General features: G+C 35.9%; 2 protein-coding genes and 1 long non-coding RNA gene across 7 annotated transcripts; 1 reads left to right on the top strand and 2 right to left on the bottom strand.

The window, feature by feature from the left end:
* Nucleotides 1-644: 644 nt before the first annotated feature.
* LOC105427560 (uncharacterized) lies at nt 645-8,771 on the bottom strand. Of its 2 annotated transcripts, none has more exons than XM_011639342.3 (4): nt 8,253-8,771; nt 6,759-7,154; nt 6,506-6,589; nt 645-5,903 (listed from the first exon to the last, which is right to left on the bottom strand). In XM_011639342.3, the coding sequence occupies exons 1-4, from the start codon at nt 8,268-8,270 to the stop codon at nt 3,861-3,863; spliced, it is 2,541 nt and encodes an 846-aa protein (XP_011637644.2). In that variant the 5' UTR covers nt 8,271-8,771; the 3' UTR covers nt 645-3,860. The 2 variants fall into 2 exon arrangements, with proteins under 2 accessions (XP_011637644.2, XP_011637645.2); XM_011639343.3 differs by lacking the exon at nt 8,253-8,771 and adding an exon at nt 7,675-7,929.
* LOC148936629 (uncharacterized) lies at nt 7,940-17,940 on the top strand. The gene is made up of 2 exons (XR_016139011.1): nt 7,940-8,299; nt 17,297-17,940. It is a non-coding gene; the product is annotated as an uncharacterized LOC148936629 (long non-coding RNA).
* Nucleotides 9,880-19,840, bottom strand: LOC105429907 (uncharacterized). 4 transcript variants are annotated; one of them, XM_011643160.3, is made up of 3 exons: nt 19,683-19,840; nt 18,010-18,722; nt 9,880-17,641 (listed from the first exon to the last, which is right to left on the bottom strand). In XM_011643160.3, the coding sequence occupies exons 2-3, from the start codon at nt 18,457-18,459 to the stop codon at nt 17,285-17,287; spliced, it is 807 nt and encodes a 268-aa protein (XP_011641462.1). In that variant the 5' UTR covers nt 18,460-18,722; nt 19,683-19,840; the 3' UTR covers nt 9,880-17,284. The 4 variants fall into 4 exon arrangements, with proteins under 4 accessions (XP_011641462.1, XP_011641461.1, XP_088932070.1 ...); XM_011643159.2 differs by having other exon boundaries at nt 19,610-19,751; XM_089075944.1 differs by lacking the exon at nt 19,683-19,840 and adding an exon at nt 19,449-19,563.
* Between the last annotated feature and the right edge of the window lie 388 nt (nt 19,841-20,228).

Here is a 20,228-nt window from a genome sequence, read left to right on the forward strand (position 1 = left end):
GCACGCAACACCTACTCGTTCTTGCACGTCCACCCACGTGTTCTCCACGTCCTTCCGCCTTCGCCCTCGGCCATCGGGGCTGCGCAGACCTTGCCAAGAGTGCGGCTAGATAGCGCCGGAATACGCAACATAGTACATAAGCCGTCGCATTTATAATCGAACCTCTCAGTCGGGGCTATTCGTTCATTCATTAAGCGGTTGGCCCCGAATTATTGGAACATTAGCTTGATTGGACGAGGCTGGGCACGGCACCGTAATACAGGATCCGCACCGCCTTGCTTATGTCATCATCAACGAAGCGGATGCCGTGCCGTCCTTAGTCCTTACACGCGAGCAACGCCGAAATCGAATCCTTCGAGAGGACCGGGGAAACATTCTTGGAATACATTTATATTCTTTAAACGTAATCCACAAAATTCTCAAACTTTAGACAAGATTTTAAAGACGGGAATTTTAATTTCTAAAGACAATACTCAAAGGAGAGACCGACACATAAAATTAATTCCAAAATATATAAAATTGAAATATATAAAAGAAAATACATATGAATAAAAATATTCTTAGGCGTTCCTATGTACTCAACAACTCAACAACTATTAGATTCGAAGAATAATGCGTTGTGTGCCAAATATAATTTCCAACGATTTTTACATGCATCATTTTTTTAAATATATTTTATTTATATATATATATATATATATATATTTACAGTTTACGTGATAATTATCGTCACGTTGAATACGTATGATACATTAGACTATGAGTAAATGGTACGGCTGTCTTACACGGATTATTTTATTGCGAGGACCGATTCGCGTATCTTGGCTAGATCTCGCGATTAACTTTAGAAGTTAATCCGATCCTCTGCGAGCCAGAGATCGTTCACATACGAATTGCTTACACGAGGAATCCCACGATCCTACGTCAGAGACGATCGGGACGCGTAAAATGATTAGCGCGCACGTTAATTAACATTAGTCACTCTCACATAGTTTGGGAGTTAGTATCGCGAGCATGGAATCGGTAATTACAAGTCCAATTAATTTAACGCCTGTCACTCCGGAAACTCCAAACATGACGCAACGAGCTGAAAAGGATTAAATCAAGATATGTGCATTAAAGAAAAATTATGACTGACTCGCAAATTTTGATAACTTGTCTTATGTCATTTCTACATAAGAAACAGAGTTTTGTTTTTTTTTTTTTTTCGCAAAGTAAGACACTCGGATATCTCAACACTTCGAATATCTCTACGGAAAGGAGTTTTTTTTTTAATTGACGATATTAAAGACATTCAAGAATTAATGATGCGTATAGGAGATAAGACAAGATAATTAATTGAAAAAAAAAAAAAAAAAAAAAAAAATGGAGATTCTTGTTGATATGACTGATGTAAATAGTGAGGCGAAAGTAAATTTCGTAGTCTATTAATTTGATTAATAGTTATTTGCGCACCTTCTTAATTTATCGCATGTTGGGAACGACTGACAAAGCAAACACGAGATTGTACGAAATGTATCACATATCTTCTTCTATTTCTTCTTCTTCGCGTAACGCACTGTTAACTGTTTCTGAAGGTTTGCACCTCGGATTTTTGCGCAGCGACGCACGTCTCTCTCGGTGGCTCGCGCGATCCTTAATTTACATTACAAAAAGGTCAAGTTAATATTGCACGGTACTTGAGAAGCCATGAGGTATATATTGTCACACACTTTGTATCTGCGTATCCTCTTAAATAAACGACGTCACGCTCCTCCTGATCATCGGCGCGTTCGACTAATACTGCTGAAGAACCCACGAACTCGTTCGCACCGACGAACGGTGCGTTAAAATTCTCATCCAGCAATGTAGATAGATAGCCTTTAAATCCGTGCAAATCGCTGGGAATTAGTATTGCCATGTGAGGCCTCCCAATTCTGAACCCACAAAAAATGAAAAAAATCGAAGTGTCCCGGCGATTCTCCCGGTGATTCTCTACATTCTCTACATCCACATCTAGTAGCACCAGACTCCTTCCTCCATTTCTCTCGAATAAGAAGATAAATATAATGAATCGGATAGAAATTCATTTAGTTCAATTTTCTACTTCTCCAACTAAATTTCTATCTGTATTACGAATGAGATCATGATAAGGGAAGAACGAGATTAACCAGAGCTAGTTAACTCGGATTGCCCATGCAACTGAAGCTAAGTCATTAGCTGTACGAAGCAAGATGTCGTAACGAAGCAAGATTACGTATTCGCAAGTAACGCGCAGGCAGAATAACGAGCTTATAGATCGACGTTAAATCAGACGAATGTTCTTCACGGGACTATCGTAAAACATTCTTGTAGAGCGTCGTCGAGGCTACGATTACAAAAGCTGTTGAATCGCTTGAAAGCAAGCTTCTTCGCTGTGTACAAATCAGTCGAAATTAAACTTAATGCGTAATTTCTTAATCCTCTGAATCTTGATTATCTTATAAAATCAGATACGCGATTATTCCTCGTAATAATCTCCATGCAAACTTAACGTAATCTCTGTTAAATAAAGCGACGCACGCATTACCGTGGGCATCGATAATGCGGCAAGAAATTACTAAATTACACTGGTACTTGGTATCATTAGATGGACTGAAACGACTAACTGATCGTTTAATCCTCTGCACTCTATTATCATTCATAGCATAGAGCGAAAGATCTCATTGCGACGTTATATAAAAGCTGAGTATATTAGGAATTGCTTATTTATATTCTAAATATTCTAGCACTTGCATATATTTGCGTCGCGAGACAATTCGGCGATCGCTATTGTCATAGCGAGAATAACTCAGAGTGCAAAGGATTAAAATGTCCTTATCGCAGCTGGCCTAACTTTGGTATGACATAAATGTAAATACTTGATACATTACGAGGTAAAATTAACATCGTCAGTCATAGACTTCATAAAATAATGTCTGCGGGAATGACATATTCTCTCGCAGAGGGAGTATCGTAAATCAATTATAATATTGTCGTCTCCATGCTTTTAATCCCGGGCATGTTTACATTGCGAAATCGGGAATAAAAGTATATACATATGTTAACTACCCATTTTCTTTATAAAATTAATTATCGATTAAATATCATTAAATACACTGACCTTATAATCCTCACATGAGTGAAGTTAATTTGCGTTTAATATCAAATAGTAAATTTTATTTGCAACACGGACGTTTTAATATCACTTTAATAATTAAAAAACATTTTGACTTTATTTACAAATTTTAGAAATTAATAAGTTTAATACAAGATTGAATAAATTTATGCTCAATAAAATAAATATGCCTCAAATTTAAGTAAAGCTAACAAAACTATACTTATGTACACTACAAAAATGATTAATTATTAACCAACGTGCTAGAAAAAAAAGACACATGGTGATTTTACAGATAAATAAGAGCAGAAAATCACAAATCAACGTTGAGATTTAACATCCTTATTTTCGTGGCTACGAAGAAAGGAAATGTTTATAAAATCATAATCCTATCTTAAAATAACGGCAGTTTTCTGCGTGACTCAACGTGTATCGTTATCCCAAAGTTCTAGAATTGTTAATTATATAATTGACGTTATGACCAGACTACCGTGTTGCATTTAATTTTATCTTAAATTTTCCTACATTTCACGCTTTGAAAAATCAACATATGGATCTCGCTCATAAACACAAACGAAATCGATTTATTTGCAGCGACGCGTAGGACTTCTTTACCCTATGCTACTCATCTTGGTACAGCCTTACTTCGATATAGTTACAAAAAATAACGCTCTGTTATATCTTTAAAGGAACTCCCTGTGCTTGATATAGTCGATTATCCTCGAAGAACTCGCTGAAATACATGTTAAGCTTTTGATCCCGCTTTATCTTGGATTCTCTGCGCATGAAGCCTCTTATGATCCTTTCTGTATTTTTCGATCGTCAATTCGGCATTGCTGGTACTTGATAGACTCAATGTCACCGGATCCAGGCTTGCCGCTAGCTTCAAATACGTCTCCTCCATCTCCTTCGTGATCTTCACCTCATAATCTAAATCATTCTTGTGAGTATCTTTCAAGAGACGCTCATCCTCGAATGTTATGAGATTTTCACTCTCATCCTGTTCTATGCGCTCTGATAAAATATTAATATCGATGAGCTCGTTATCTATAATCCTCTCGCTATAATCTTCAACGTTCTTAGATGACTTTTTCGCTGTGTTTCGAACGTTGTGAGTCAAATCACCGATTTGCTCCGAGGATTTGCATTTCGTAAGATCACAATCATTAGGATATATGGATGAATTGTCATTCGCAGCGTTCTCGACACATTTGGTCTTATTGCTATCAAGTGGCGCGGAATTTTCCACACACATCGACGACTGTACCCATTCTGCCACTCGTTGCAATTGATTGTCTTGCAGTAACACTGGTGGCGAATTGTCTTCGCTGGCGGTTGACGTCGAACGTTCTGAATCAGCTCGAGATGCCTTCTTCGTATGCACCAAAGCAGTGTTGACTTTGCCACCATCGCTGCCGCTGCTATATAATACGGTCTTATAGTGGCCAGCGTTGTCCAACAGAATATTCTTAGAACCCGGTGTGACTCGAACTAAACAGTTCCGTGGACCAGTTATGCGATTCTGACTCGAAGACTTAGCGTTCGAGTTGAAGGCACCACCAGTCAACGACTGCGTAACGTCACTGCAACTGCTGGACGGATCGGAACTAGAAATGACCATGCTGTCACTGCTAAAGCTCGGACTGGTCGCTACCTCCGTCTGACTGCCGTCATTGTGATTCGCCACGTTGTTGTCCGAATTCTTCACTTCAATCAGAGTGAATTGTGCGTTGTTCCGCATATCCTGCCGCTCCACCGATCTGTCGTTCTTCCAATCGCGATCATTGATAATATCAAGCTCGATATCATGATTCGCCTTGTATTTGTTCTCCCTCGAGGAGTATGTCTCGGACTTGAACTTTGTCCACTCGTTTTTCCACAATCTATCATTGATAATATCAATATGCGTCTGCTCTTTGTCGCAGAGCCGATTATCCGTATGTGTTGAATAGCCGGTATTGAAATGTTCAAAAAAATTTCTCTCACTCTTATTCCAATAATTCACGGTGGATCTATTGTCGATCGAAGAATCGCACTTATTAATCTTCAAAGATTTAGATGTCTTATCAATATTTATTCTATTAAGATCATTTAATCTCGAGAACGATGACGAACGCTTATTTTCGTGACTCTGGAACGAGTTTTTCTTGTTCAAACTGGCCCTCGTAGTGACGCTATTTTCCTCCATTATATAGTCTTGCCCGTTTCTATTGCTGTTGTTAAAACACTTATCTTTAATGCATGAAGCTTGCGAGGCATATTTAACATAATCACCATTCATATGATGGCGGATCTTGTCGCCGTTTTCATTGATCTCGTAGAGGACCGTATGCATTGTGAGATTCGACTGGAGCTTATCTTTGCTTTGATACTTCTCGTCATTCTGTGTACTCTCAGGCGCTTGTTTTTCGGCGGTGTAAGTATAACCTCCGGAGATTGGGAACGTATCAGGTACGCATGTTTGCGTTTCTGCATCCACTGTGAGAATGCTTCTATGACATGTACAGGTGTCGCAGTGCTTGGCGAAGATCCTCTCCTTTTCACGATCCTCCAGTACCTTCGCCATAATTGCCGCCGACACGATATCCATCGGTGGCTTGCTATCGTCGCTATCGTCATCGCTATGCTTTTCCACCGTAGGTTTAGTGATATTGTACACCATCGCTGTCGGTGGAAACGTAGATATCGGAACGGTAATGCTCTTCACATCCGGCTGCGTTACATCCTGCGTGGAACATCGCTTTTGCGCAACGTATGTTCGCACTTTAGCCTGCACCTCGGAAGGCAGCTGCAATAATGACAATGTTAAACCTTTTTTTTTTATTTTAGCGATAGATTATATTGTATGTTTAAATGTTATTTAGAAAGCACTACCTTCTCTATTAAATTAGAAAAGCATTTTTAAGCAAAATCTAAATGGTAAATAATATATTTTTACTATAAATAATATACTTTATAGATTGTATTTTATATATATATATATTTTTTTTTCTGTTCTTTATCTTAAAAGCTTACAACAGAAATATTAATAATATCTTAATTAATTTTATCTAAAAAAGCCAGGATTTCTATATTATATATATATTGTTTCCCTTTTATCATACTCAGAAAAGATGTAAATATAAACAGAAAACGTGAAGGCTTATGCATGCGCATGTGCAACATTGTTGATGCGTAAAATAAAAGATAAGATGTTAACGAGCGACGTTATATAAATACAAGTAAAATGTCATTGTAACATTTAAGTTTATTAATGCCAACGCATAAAATTCACATAGAAACTAAAGCGAAATGCACAACAATAAACAAAGCGTAATTATAACTTTTAAGTGAACGATAAAACACAAAATTTATATTTTTTTGACAATGTGATATTATGTGTGATCTTACCGAATCATATTTTTGACCCACAAAGTTAGAAGGTTTGCATTGTAGCAATTGAATAGCCAGGCTAACATCGTTTCTATATTTTTCCTAAAAAAATAAAAAATATATTTTTCTCATATGTATATAAATATAAATTAATTTTTATATATTTTTCCATTTATATAATAAAGATTAGTAAAAATAATATCAAAGAACATGAATATAAAAGAACATGTAGAAATATAAATACTCTAAAACACAAGAATAGAATGCTCACATTATCTTGAGTTAATCGGTGTATTGTATAATTTGCATCAGCTAATCTGTGAGACAGAGTCGCTATATCCTTTGTGAAGGCACCTTTCTCCGTCTCGCATTTGTCCACTATTCGGAGCAGCTTATCCTCCAGATTTTGATTGACTTTTTGAACTCTCTTATGTGCCTCATGCAAACGCGAATACTTTTCTTGCCATATTAGCAACTCCTCCTTCATGGAAGCAAGTTCACCATTCGGAAACTTATCGGCTTCGTTTAAGAATTGCGTCTCCATCGTCACAATGTGATTGTCCCTTTCGAGTAATCGTTGGCGCAAGTTCTCTATCTCTACATGTAGATGCATGTCACAATGTTGCTGACTATCCTGGCTGCAAGCATTACACTTACAGCCGCATTCCTGTGGATATTACTTGATAAGTCCACAAATATATGCTCTTGTTTAAAAACAATATTGTTAATTAACAAATATAAATCTTGATGTTTGCATTAAGAAATATATTACAATATATATTACAATATATTATTTATCTAAAGGAAATTTTTAAATATCATTATTTTGAATAAAGTTTTTTGAAAGTAAAATTAGATTTCAAATATTCCAAAGATATTTTTGAAATATATACATGAAATGTAATTCTTCTATTTGTAAAAGAATATTTGTTCTATAGATAAGACCTTCTTGTGGAAGGTCTTGAGTGATTAGTTATGTATTATCTAAATCATTTTCAGTTATTGCTTTTTCCACTGGGCAAAGTGTTCTTTAAATAACTTAGTATATACATTTTGTGAAATCTTTAGATAATGGTAAAACTTCAGAAAGTTTTAAAAAGATCATAAATAAAATAATTTTTACATCATTTCCAATATGTCAAATGCTAAGATAAAAAAAAAATCACATTATGAATTTATGAAATTACCATTAATTACACTGTCATTTGAATACACTCAGCAAGTCAGCTGTTATATAAAGCTGTTACTATTATAATCATCAACTATATTGCAACAATTAAATTGATACAAAATAATATAAATTATTCTCTAATTCATTGACATCACAAAGAAGTACATGACATTTTGTGCAACTCTGCTCGTCTCCCTTTATTAATCCAGCGCATTGATATACTAAACTACACAACAAAATGAACAAAGAAACATAAAGCAGACACTCTCATAAGGAAAAGTAAAGATAACCGAGAATATACGGAACTTCGAATGCGCTTTCCGGGAAACACATTTCACGGTATTATCACGCGTGGCACACGTGTGCGTAACTCTCGCATTGACAAATCTCGCTCAAGGACGTCTGTGCGGGAGAGCAAAGCGAGGGACAAATCACAGGAATGAGATTCAGCTGAACTGAACGCGAGAGCGTTCCCATTGTCCAGTCGAGAGGGAAACCTCCGGTCGAGTCGTCTGTCTAGCGTCAGCTGTCGCCACGTTGGCAGTCCACCTGACGTCCCGTCGCCGTCAGCGGGAATCCTCCTCACGAACGTACCTTGCACTTCTCCGCCATGGTGATCCGCCGCGCTGGAAGTGGTGTCGGTAATAATGCAAAAATATCGTCCGCGATGCCGTTGGCGCCTCATAACCCCTTTCCTTCCTCGGCGTCCGCGCGACGTGAGTGACAGGGCCGTCGCCCGCACGACGACGACCGACGACGGCGGTGGCCTGTGCGCGGCGAGGGGGGAGTTCACAGCGCGAGCGAAACGCGGCGGTGCATTTTCCTCTTCTCTTCACTTTACCGCGAGAGACGACGAGTGTCGCGAGAAGACCTACCCGTCCCGTCGTCGTCGCCGTCGTCGCCGTCGTCGTCACCTGTCGCCTCTGTCGGTCGGCACGAGCCAGCACGAACGTCTCCAAACAGTGCCGTATTCGTAGAATCTTGGAGCCCCGCGTGCTACGAGATTGAATCTAGGGGTGTACGATTAATGTCCATCTTCGCCAATGTAGATTAATCTTAATCTCGGTTTAACTTGCTTTTTACCTTTTCGTCAGTTCACATGTTTACCTTTCTAATTTTATTATCACAGTTTAATTTATTCTTTTTCTTAGAATTCTTAAAATTATCTTAGAATTAAAGAAATGTAAAATGTAAATTAAATTGAAATTAAAGTTAAGTCTAATTGCATGAATAAAATAAAGTTAATTAATTCAATCGATAATACAATTCACAATTTTTTGTTACATAATTCATTATTTCGAGAATCTAATTTCTTTCATTTCCATATGTTAAACAAGAGATTAATATTTGATCCGTGTAAATTTGAATTAATGACAAGTTAGCGAGTTTTTGATCCAATCGCTTGTAATAACATTTCTAACTACATAAAAGTCATTGTTTCGAAAATCTAATCTCTTTTTATTTCTTAAGTAATAAAAAATTGCTCGTATTAATGAATGATTACGATTAATTTAACAATTTAAATAAAATTTCTAGCTTGTCATCTCAAAAATCTCTTTTTTCATATGACAAACAAAAAAAAGTTAACAGATTAGTAGAAGCAGTATTAGATAAGTTAATCATCGATTAATTTACTGAATATTTCAACCAATACAATCATTTACAATAGAATTTTTAATAACTATATAAAATAAATCTTCTACATCTTTCTACATCTGGACTTTTTCTTTTGCATTAGTCATACCAAAAAAGAAAACGAATAATCATATATTTATGTTACTATGTTTTGTTAAAATATTATAAATGTTATTTCATTAATCATCGATTAAATGAAATTTGATTGGAATCACAATAAGGACGATATTATAAAATATTAATGACAACTATTGTATATGAAACTAAATTCAGTGTGCATAAACTAATTCAAATACACATTAAAGTACATGTACAAAGAAAATATTTTTAAAAAATATATACAAGTTGCATTAATATTATTTAATGATAAACTTAAATTACTTTAAAATTAAATTACTTTATTAAAATTATATAATTAATTATTAATATATTAACATTGCTATAAATGTGCGAAAAAAAAATAGTCTGCATAATGATGCTAAATGAATGGTATAGATTTTATAAACATTATAGAATGAAATATTAATATCTTTTTTTATATACATGGTGAATCGCACAAAAACGGATAACAGCAGCAGGCGCAGGCTGATTTGCAAAAGTATTTATTAAATGTGTGTTACATCCCCATACATGATTTATTTAATTATAAGTCGTTAATGGCGTTAATACAATCATAATAACATTAAATGTTCACGATAATGTGTCAAATAGAATACTTGAGAAATCGTCGAATCAAAGTGTATCTGTATGTGCTCGAATCTTATAGAAAAACTGTCACATCTTGAAGTAGGACCGCGAATACATCGGTCGGGATTTATAATGTAGTAGAAGTTAACTCTGTCTAGATATACAAGTTATTTGATCGTAAGCTAATTTTACTATTTTACTGATCATCAACGTTGAACCAATGTAGCTTCCATCCAGATTTGAGAAATATATGCGGGATTGCCAAAAGTAGTGTAACAGATTAACAGTCTTGAATTAGATTAGTTTTGTTTTCGGAACTAGTATTCCAACGTAAAAACAAAACGACTTTGTCCTGAAAACAAAACGATATTATTCTATCTGTTTCTGCAATAGAGGGAAACGATGCCATACGTTCAAACACAGCATATTCATCCTTCCTACTTGACCGCGCGAAAAATTTCACATAAATCGGCCGTCATAATTTCAAGCTAGTTTCAATTTTTAAATTATTTATTTTAACAAAGTCGGATATATCGAGTGTGTAAAACTATATTTTAAAACCGTAATTTTAAATAAGTCAGATTTGATTTATCGTCGTAAAATCGTCGAATCTCGACGTCGAATAATTAAATAATTAAAACGTGAATTATGTCCGACACAAAAAAAAAGGAAATTATAAACTAGATATATTGTCGAATTTTTTATAATAAACAGAAAAAAAAAAAATATATATATATATATATATATATTACTCGCGATAAATAATTAAACTCTTGTAAACATCTTTCATGAACAATCCTGTGGTTGCATGTATACATTCATATAATATTTATGTATATATACAGAGTGCGACAATGGTCGAGCGCTTGTTCTGATCAGATAATAATCACTACTGACAACAATGTTTAAAACTCTGGCGCAGACTGCAAAAACAAAGGCACCACAAACGCGGCTTGATTCAAAGCGATGTATCTCCTTCTTTGTATATAAATTAGATTATTTCGTCCGCTATATAAAAAGAATTTGTATAATACAAATGCGTAAGCAATGTACAATATATATAAAATATAAAATGTGTGTGTATATATATATATATATATATATATATATATATATATATATATATATATATTTACACATTTGTGAGGTCCTAAAGTAAAAAGTAGTAAACGTTATCATTTAGATTGCAATAGAGCGCAGTTAAACTTGCACTACAATATTTTCGAACGATGAGATTAATAAATTATATTATAATATTACAAGTAAAAGTTAACAATATGATAATTATTCAATTCTTGAGCCAAATTATCATATCTCACAATTATTAAATAAATCATCATTTGATTCCTTTGATAACTCTGAAAGATATTCGTTAAGCTCATCTTGGAAAATATCGCGGTGTTACATTTCCCGTGCTGGTCCCCTCCCCTAAAAAAAAAAAAAAAAAAAAAAAAAAATAAACATTCTCTACCCGAGGAAATGCTCTGTCTCCGAATCGCAACGTGACGCGGGTTGTAACGCCTTCGATTTCGCAGACCGCGTTAGCAATTTACGCTACATCGTAAAACTACGTACGACAGAAGAAACCCTTATCTAGTTTGCTGTGCAAATAGCGTCGACCGTAGCCGAAGTTCTACGCGACTTCGGATCGTCACTTGGCGAACTGCAGCGAATATGAAGCCGCCGACATGCGGCTAATTGAGAAATTCCAAAGCGCTACATTTTACCTGGCCACGTGAAACGGGCGCGTTCATGGATAAAATTTGATTAATAAGCAACGACGAAAACCGTACATTCTTCATTTAGCTTCGATTATAAAATACATGGTGGTGGTATTTAGTGTCAAAAGACGGAGGTGTTGTCGGCGTTTCGAAAATATGTTGCTTCAATATACGACATCACAATACATAATATATAACATGACAAAAGTGTATCTAACAGAGTCGTATTGTACCTGAATTCATTTTTGAAAAAAATGCGCAAATCGGCGTATATAATGCGAATGAGAAGAACCGTAAAAAGCAATGATTTCCTTCCTTCTTTCAATTCGTCATTTCTAATCATTCAACATCACGTAATATCTTTATCTTCGAGCCGTTAATACAATTAATACATATTAATACAATATCATTAATACAATTCTGCGATTTTGATTAATAAAATATTTCCTTTTAAATATAATTGCTAATGTTAGTACAAAAATTTCTTTTAAGTACAAATAAATGTACATCTTTCATCCAAATTTATCAAAAAGATCATAAAACTACGTATTTCCTTTTAAAACTTACTATTTACAAATTGCATTAACAGAATTTCTTGATGTTCCGTGACGTTGAGAGAATTTTCGCATCTTTAATCCAAATAATACATCACGTCGATTCAGAATCAATTCATTCTAATAATCGTTTGTTTACCGTGTTTTATCTCAAAGAGTTAATTAGGAGGAAATCGGACCGTTTCTCTCGACATTCGCCCAGCATCATTGCGTAGTTATGCAAGAAGAAATATCCTTATAACCGTATGACACAGCAATAGAGGGGAAATATATATATATATATATATGTATACGTTTATATAGTGTTCTCTATAATACCCTACAATCGAAATGATCCAAACATTAAATACGTTCTTCGATACGCGACAATTCGGCGAACACCGTTATCTTATTAACGTCTCATTAGAAGAGGACTCGGCGTGTCATGGAAAATGTGAAATACGATCTCGCCTCCGTGAGAAAATGCTCGACGATGGTAACATGGTATAAATCAACGAGTCACATATGTTGCTTGGGCGAGGCCCCGAAAAGGCACCGATGCTCCCGTAACGCGATAACACTTTGAATCCACCTTGATCTACGTGCGCGACACGTGGCACATCGTTCGACCTGCCTGCGCCTCGCGCGACCGAGATCCATTTACATCTATTATTCGTTTTCTTTCGGCCTGCCTCTCTCATTTTCAATATCACACGCGTCACACGCGCCGTACAAACGCAATTCCATTTAGATTATATATACATATGATAAATCGAGCCGAAAGTAAAACGCAAAATAGAGCTGTCAGATTCAAAGTGTTAAGTGTCTGGCGAAAGTAGGGTGTAAGTACAAAGTGTGCTGATGACAAAGTGTGTGTTTTGTGTGCTGATCGCAATCCGTCGGATCTGTGTTGCCGTGTTATTAATGTTCGTTCTAGTCCTCACCTCACGCATCGCATTCCAAATTTTCTAATACAAAAATGTCGCTTCTCATGAATACGCTCGTACGCCGCGCGTTTTACTGTTTACTGATTCACGCAACGTGGCTCTCGCACGTACAAAATAATTGACTATAGCTACTTATCATTAAGAAAAGGTACGTTGTTGTGTCGCATTCGGTTTCGCAATGTTTTCTTTTTTTTTTTTTTCTACATGTGAACACAGTTACAAAGTTTGGAACATTTCAAATGTTGAGCGTCTCTCTGTCTGTCTCTCTCATATATATATATACAGTATATATATATATATATATATATATATATATATATACATATATACTTTTTTTACGCATATATGCTCATGTACATGTGCATATGTATATATACAGAATGTACATACATATATGCGTACGTATATATATGCAGATATATATATATATATATATATATATATATATATATATATATATATATATATATATACGTATACATATGCACATGCATATATGTGTATATATTGCATATATGTATATAAGAATATTAATAAAAGAATATGTCCGAATGCAATATTGCTTAACTCTACATATATATGCTGTTAATTAATATTTATAAATGTGTATATATATATATATATATAATATAATTTATATAGACTTTACATATTCCTACATAACAACAACATAACTCTTCTGAATAAGTTTTAACAAATTGAACACAAAGTTCCTACGCTAGGGCAGATTACATGCATTCAGCGAACATGCATTTAACTAACTGTAAAACGTGAAAGTTACAGAATCGCGCTACACACGAGATGACCCATTTCACATCAGCTTCTTTCATCGTAACAGAGGCACCATTTCGCCGCGTGAACTGTCTCAATTTTATCTTTAGTGCAACAGAAACTAAATTTTCTCGTACACCGCTAAGCATAGGATATACGAGAAATGAATATTTGTTTTACTTTTTCTTTAACATTGTTAACAAATTTATTTAACTGATTTATTTTTGGACATAGAGAAATGGTGGCTACATTGTAATCTATTGGAAAGAAATTGATTTTCATCTTGTTGAACGATAATCAGTTTTAAAATTAAGGGAAAGCTTAATATTTGTCACGTATAATGAAATTGCGGTACTTGCTTACGTGAAACAAAGCTGCGAGAAGATATTATGATGAGTCATCCTATACGCTAAAATAACGTATTCTATTTTTTAACAATGCATTTAGATTAATCTTGATCATTCGTGTATCCAGCAACAGTGGTACCAGTCCATATTGGACTATTTTACTATGCGATATTAAGTATAACATATTCTCCATCCCCAGTGAGTCTGTCGTGTTATTAAAATGATTATTTAAACGCATATTATTCCTGCTAATCGGTTAGTACAAAGTAAGAATGCACCTCGTGCCTTTCGGAGATTTCTCTTGCAATTATGAATATTCACAATGTCGTTTGTTCACGTAACAAAAATTGTTCCTTCGAGAAGTATTGCATTTTATTCGTTGCACAAAAAACTGTACAATGCACAACGTTAATTGCACGTCTCGAATCGAGCCCGTTTGATTTTCGGCGTTTCAGCTCGAGATCCAAAGTCGAGTATTCAAAATCGGAAAATGAAGTTATTGATAGCAAAACAATCTTACAAGACAGTTTACAAATTTAATTTTCAATAAATTTTGCAATCTCAAGTCTCATTTCATAATCTATAAAAAATATTAATATTGTCTGAAAAACATACATAATGAAAAACTTACATAAATTTTTATTAAAAATAATTTCTGATAATTTTATCTGTCTACATATAGATATGGACATAAGCGTATGGAAACTTACAAGTTAGACAAAATCAGTAAACTAGATATTTATATACTATTGGCTGTGTCCATTATAATTCGAGAAATATACGTATATAAAGAGATTTTATGTGTTATAAGATCGATTACGCATTAAACTTAATTAGTTATCGCGACATTAAGATAAATGTTTAATTCGGAATTAACATATTGAATACAAGAAATGTATCTCGAAGGAACAACTGATCTTACAGAATAAATCACAAATCAAAATTGCATTTTTTGACATTGATATTTGTCATTAATCAATATTTATGCATAATATATATGTATATATAGTATATAAAGATAACACCATAATGAAAACAAGAAATACGTGCATATTATATGTATAAAGCTAACATATATATATTACTGATAATATGAATCTCATAAATTCTCAATAATATATATATATATGAAAGGCCGAATGTACATTGACATGACATTGATATTGCATAAACATTTTAAACGCGTTAACTCTGTGAAAAAGCTGAATATACGCAAACAACATTAAATGAGTAAAGTTAAAAATAAATATAATATAATTTGTAAAAATAAATCTGACACGTTCATCCGTCAAACATGACTGATTGCATGTGGCAACGCAATTGATTTGAATGTCGGCGCTGGTTCGTTAATTCAAACAGCGACATTGATCATTGATGAAATCTCAATGGCGGCAGTATCATTCGATAACGAGCGGATTTTTCTTTTCCCCAAGATAATAGAAAATTAATAGAATACATTCGCGTTGTTATCCCCGCGCGGGAGGACAGAACGAATTTGTTCTCACTTTGTTAAACGATATAACAATGTATATATAAAATTAAAATCAAATTTTAGCAAATCAGAATATATCGGAATTGTACTGAAAATCACGTTTATCATTCAATCATACTCGATTGTAATATATATATATATATATATATATATATATATATAAAACACACACACACACACACACACACACACACACACACACACACACACCACGCACGCACACGCACGCACGCACGCACGCACATGAAATAAAGGGTAACTTTTTAACACATTATTCAGTTCTAGGTCTACTAGCTAATATGCAAATAAAACCTACTATAGAACGAACATTAGTCGGAACAAAACCGGTTATTTATAGTCTAGTTCAAATCAGACTATAATGGGACGAATAACGGGAATAATTTCAAGAGTTTTAAAACTCGATACGGACGTTTCTTCCGCCATGAAATAAAGTTTCAAATATTATCTGTATCATTTTTTTTTAAATATTTTCTCGGTGCAACGTAAATCTTTTCAGATTATATATAGTAGCTATGGATATAACATTCTGTACCGCTTTCGGAAGTTTCGCTGACTGCCGAAGGAGGTTCAGTAAATTGTTTAATAAACTTCAAAATATTAAGCATGAGTGAGAATACGTTGTGTAATAAAATAATAAATAAATTATAAAATATACTTTATTTCATACCGAAAATAATCGTATCAAATCTTAAAACTTTCAGAAATATCCCGAGCATTCCTCCTCTAATTATAAACTATTAACGCTTAAATAAATGGCGTCGCCAATTCGATTATACAATTTTAATAACGGATTGGACAACAATAGAGATGTAACAAAATAGAAATGTAACAAAATAGATGTGTGATTCACTGATTTTGCAATAACATAATAATTAAAAAAGACAAATAGATTTTTTTCAATTCCTCGATATACATATATCGCGTATTTTCTGAATAATGTTTAAGTTATTTCAAAAACTTGATCAAAGAAATAACTCGTCATGATATGACACCTATTTCCATTTCGCGCATATAGTAATGCGTCGTTTTACTATACTAATTAAATTGTCCCTAATCTATCTTTTTTTACAAGCAACCTTGCATCCGGAGTTAAACATTTATTACTCCAATTTATCATTATATACGTAACATGTAATAATGCGGTACCTCTCGTCATAAAAAATCGTAAGCCTTAGTCGTATTTCGAACAAGGTCATTTGTAATTACAGGATGGATAATTTTCGTCGCTCCAAAAACAACGCGTTAACAAACCTGTTCCCAATATAAAAATGTATACACATTCATTACCTGCATTTACAAACATATATATCGCGAATATATCTTAATTAAAATTTCTTTTAATAGTAAATTCTGGTGAGCGACGATTTATCTTGAGCTAAAACTATAATTTACGTATTTACTGAAAAACAATCACATATTTTTCTTTTCAAGAAGAAACAGGTTTCTTAACTGTTTTCTTAAAACGAATCTTTTTATACTTTAAGAGCAGCTTTGGGAGACCAATGGTGGAAACGGGCGGGTCCTGCGGGATAAGAGGGCTGATGTACCCATTTATTCCCCCGGTGTCCTATAAAGGGCGGCGGAGAAGGGCCACCGAGGAAATGCGGGGGCATTATATTGTACCATGGCTGGCTGATTGGATGAGGGCCGTAACCCATGTTGAAGGAATGACCGAACCAGGAACGATTTCTGTTCAGGTGCAGCCTGGGACTGTTCAAATTGCGCCTCTTACCTGTACCGTTATTGCTATGCTGTTGATTTTGATTAGCGATGCTTAATGGTTTTGATTTTGGCTGTTGTTGTTCTGTGCTTGCGTTTAGAGGGGATTTCTGAAACCAGAATTACAAAAACCAAAATTAAATAATCGTATAGAAACCAGAAAGATAAAAATGTAAACACAAAAATAAAAAAAAAACGGAATATAGAATACAAACTTATAAATGGCAAATATATAAAAATAATTTCAAAGACGTAACTTTAACTCTTCAATTTGTAAGTCAATAGTTCTTTTTATAATTTCTGTTTGGCATATCAATAACAGATTCAGAACATTTTGTAATTTATTTATTACGCAAGTATTTTGCATATATTTGAATGTATTTGAAAATAACACAAAATGAGAATTTAGATATTGAGACTACCATTTTTCTAGATATTTTAGAATTTGTTTTAATGTCTTTATCAATGAAATGCTTACCTGTATCTTGATGGGCCCCATGTGGGCTTGCTTCTCATTTTCTGCATTTTCATTATGTTCGCTTTGGAAGATGGGTACAGTGTTCTCTTTGTCTTCGAATGATGCCAGCGTACAATACGATCCTTTACTCTCACCAAATCGACAGCAGACCTCGTTAGGATCAACCCACAGCGTTAATTCCACCGGCAGTGCCAGATCCTCATACTTGACTCCAGCGGCATTCGCAGCGCTCTCCAAAGTCGCGTCCCGGCGATTGTGACCGTTAACGCGAATGCAACGATAACCCTGGCCTTTGAACGGCTTGTCCGGGAACCAGTGGTTCTTAAAGCGTTCCGTCAGCAGTTCGACCAGGTGCCGCTTGAAGCATTCCAATTGATCGGGACTAAATTTTTCGCTTTTTTCGATCAGCTGTACTAAGAACAGTACCGCCGCCCGGATCTCGTTGAGCATGTTGTTGCTGTTTTATCTCCGGATTACAGATCGCCTGAATACACCTCTCGCGATACCACAGTAACAAGCTCTTGAAAACTAAAGTACCATTCGCCCAAGTCACGGTGGAGCACATAGAGCCCTTCTGCACCGTCGCAATGCTTGAATTTCTCAAGATGTATGTTTCTGGCGTGAATGATTGAGGTCTCGATCTTCGCACTTATGCTGCTGTATAATTTTGTATATGCTATGTGACTCGTATAGTCCGCTAATGCTGCTACAATCTGTGTATAAACAGAAAGAAGAAACAATACTTTTATTATTGCTCGCACAATGCATCTCACTGATTCACCTCCAAATTTGGAGCATTTTGTAATTTGCTAGATCGGGCCAGAAGGTAAAATCAAATGAAAGTTGAATCGCAGGCTTCCTACCGAATCAACAAAAACTTTCGCGGCAATAAACATAAACGACGCGAGTCAACGTATATTCTTAATCAGAAATTAAAATCACTCTCCAGCCCAATCCATCTGGCAGCATTGTGCGACACGTGGAATCGGAGGAACCGTGGTACGCTCCACTTTCCAGCGAGCACGACGCAGGAGGGGAAAGGGGGCCGCGCACCGAAAAAACACGCAGCGCTCCAAAACAGGGGACTCGTGGTGCCTCGCCGCGATCGCCGTAGACGCGACGCGAGCCACGTGCATCAGTCGGGCTGGCGATCAACGTGGCTGATGTTGCACGATCGACGGCATCGTCGCGTCATCCGCGCGACCGATTGCGCCAGCATGACGAATCAGGTCGCAATATGTTATGCGTGCGAGCGAATTAGGTTATACAGCGGCGATGGGGCGAGGTAGGTTAGGCGAATCGCGGAAGAAGGCGAGAATCCGAAGGTCCGCGGCGTTAGCGCGACGCGTTCCCGACGACGTTCCCGACGCGATGACGTCGATGGCCAGATCGCTCCAGCACGGCCGCCGCCGTCGCGATGCCAGATCGGCGCAATTTACCGAAGTGCGCGCGACCGCGCGACTATCACCTTCCTCGCACTCGTCCTCGTCGTCGTAACGCGTCGCGATCCGCGCGGACGCCACGCATCGAAATCTACGTTTCGCGGCGCGACGTGAACTTAATATTACGATTACGACGGCGACGTTAAATTCGATCTTACGGGCGGGCGACGGAGCCTCGTTGCGTTACCAGCGGAACCACTACGTCTTCTCACTTTCTATACGTAAACGTACCAGACCCAACACGTGTTACGTTGCGCCAGTGGCCACGGAGCATGTTCCTGATATAGACGTCCGTACTATGTGACTACTCGTCCGCAAATAAACGAGTCGCGTGGATGTAAGCGCGGTAATAGTCAATAGCGTTTTCGATTATAGTATAGTGGGTTTTAATCCGGGTTATAATGTACTTCCTGCACTTGCTCTTTTTGTTCTTCCTTTTGCCAAGCATCCATATTCCAAATTCTCTTTTACCAATAAAAGCGCCTCCAAAAGTGACTCACAACCAATTAGAAGGCTCAAAAAGATGCCAATTCATGTTGACGCTCCGCGCTCATTTTTAGCGTCAAAATAGATCACGTGATCAACATTGACGCAGATATTGAAATTTGAATGGCTATTTTTGACCACGTGATCGACCTGAAGTGAAATGAATGTCAATTTTTAGCAATTTTTAGAAAGGCACCTTACGCCACTTTAGATGCACTTTTATTTTGTGGTTTGACCTACAACCAATCATGTTCAACCATTTGACAAGCTAGTTACTTTGATCGACTTGAA

The sequence above is a fragment of the Pogonomyrmex barbatus genome, unplaced genomic scaffold (assembly GCF_055798465.1).
Source record: "Pogonomyrmex barbatus isolate J1 unplaced genomic scaffold, ASM5579846v1 scaffold2, whole genome shotgun sequence".
In the NCBI taxonomy this organism is placed as follows: Eukaryota; Metazoa; Arthropoda; class Insecta; order Hymenoptera; family Formicidae; genus Pogonomyrmex; species Pogonomyrmex barbatus.

Excerpts from the sequence above, each read along its gene's own strand:
- LOC105429907 (XM_011643160.3), bottom strand. The coding sequence starts at position 18,459 with ATGCTCAACGAGATCCGGGCGGCGGTACTGTTCTTAGTACAGCTGATC. Across the intron at positions 17,642-18,009 it reads TGGGGCCCATCAAGATACAG|AAATCCCCTCTAAACGCAAG; the intron begins GTAAGCATTTCA and ends TTCTGGTTTCAG.
- LOC105427560 (XM_011639342.3), bottom strand. Across the intron at positions 6,590-6,758 it reads ACCGATTAACTCAAGATAAT|GAAAAATATAGAAACGATGT; the intron begins GTGAGCATTCTA and ends TTATTTTTTTAG. Across the intron at positions 5,904-6,505 it reads TGGGTCAAAAATATGATTCG|CTGCCTTCCGAGGTGCAGGC; the intron begins GTAAGATCACAC and ends TCATTATTGCAG.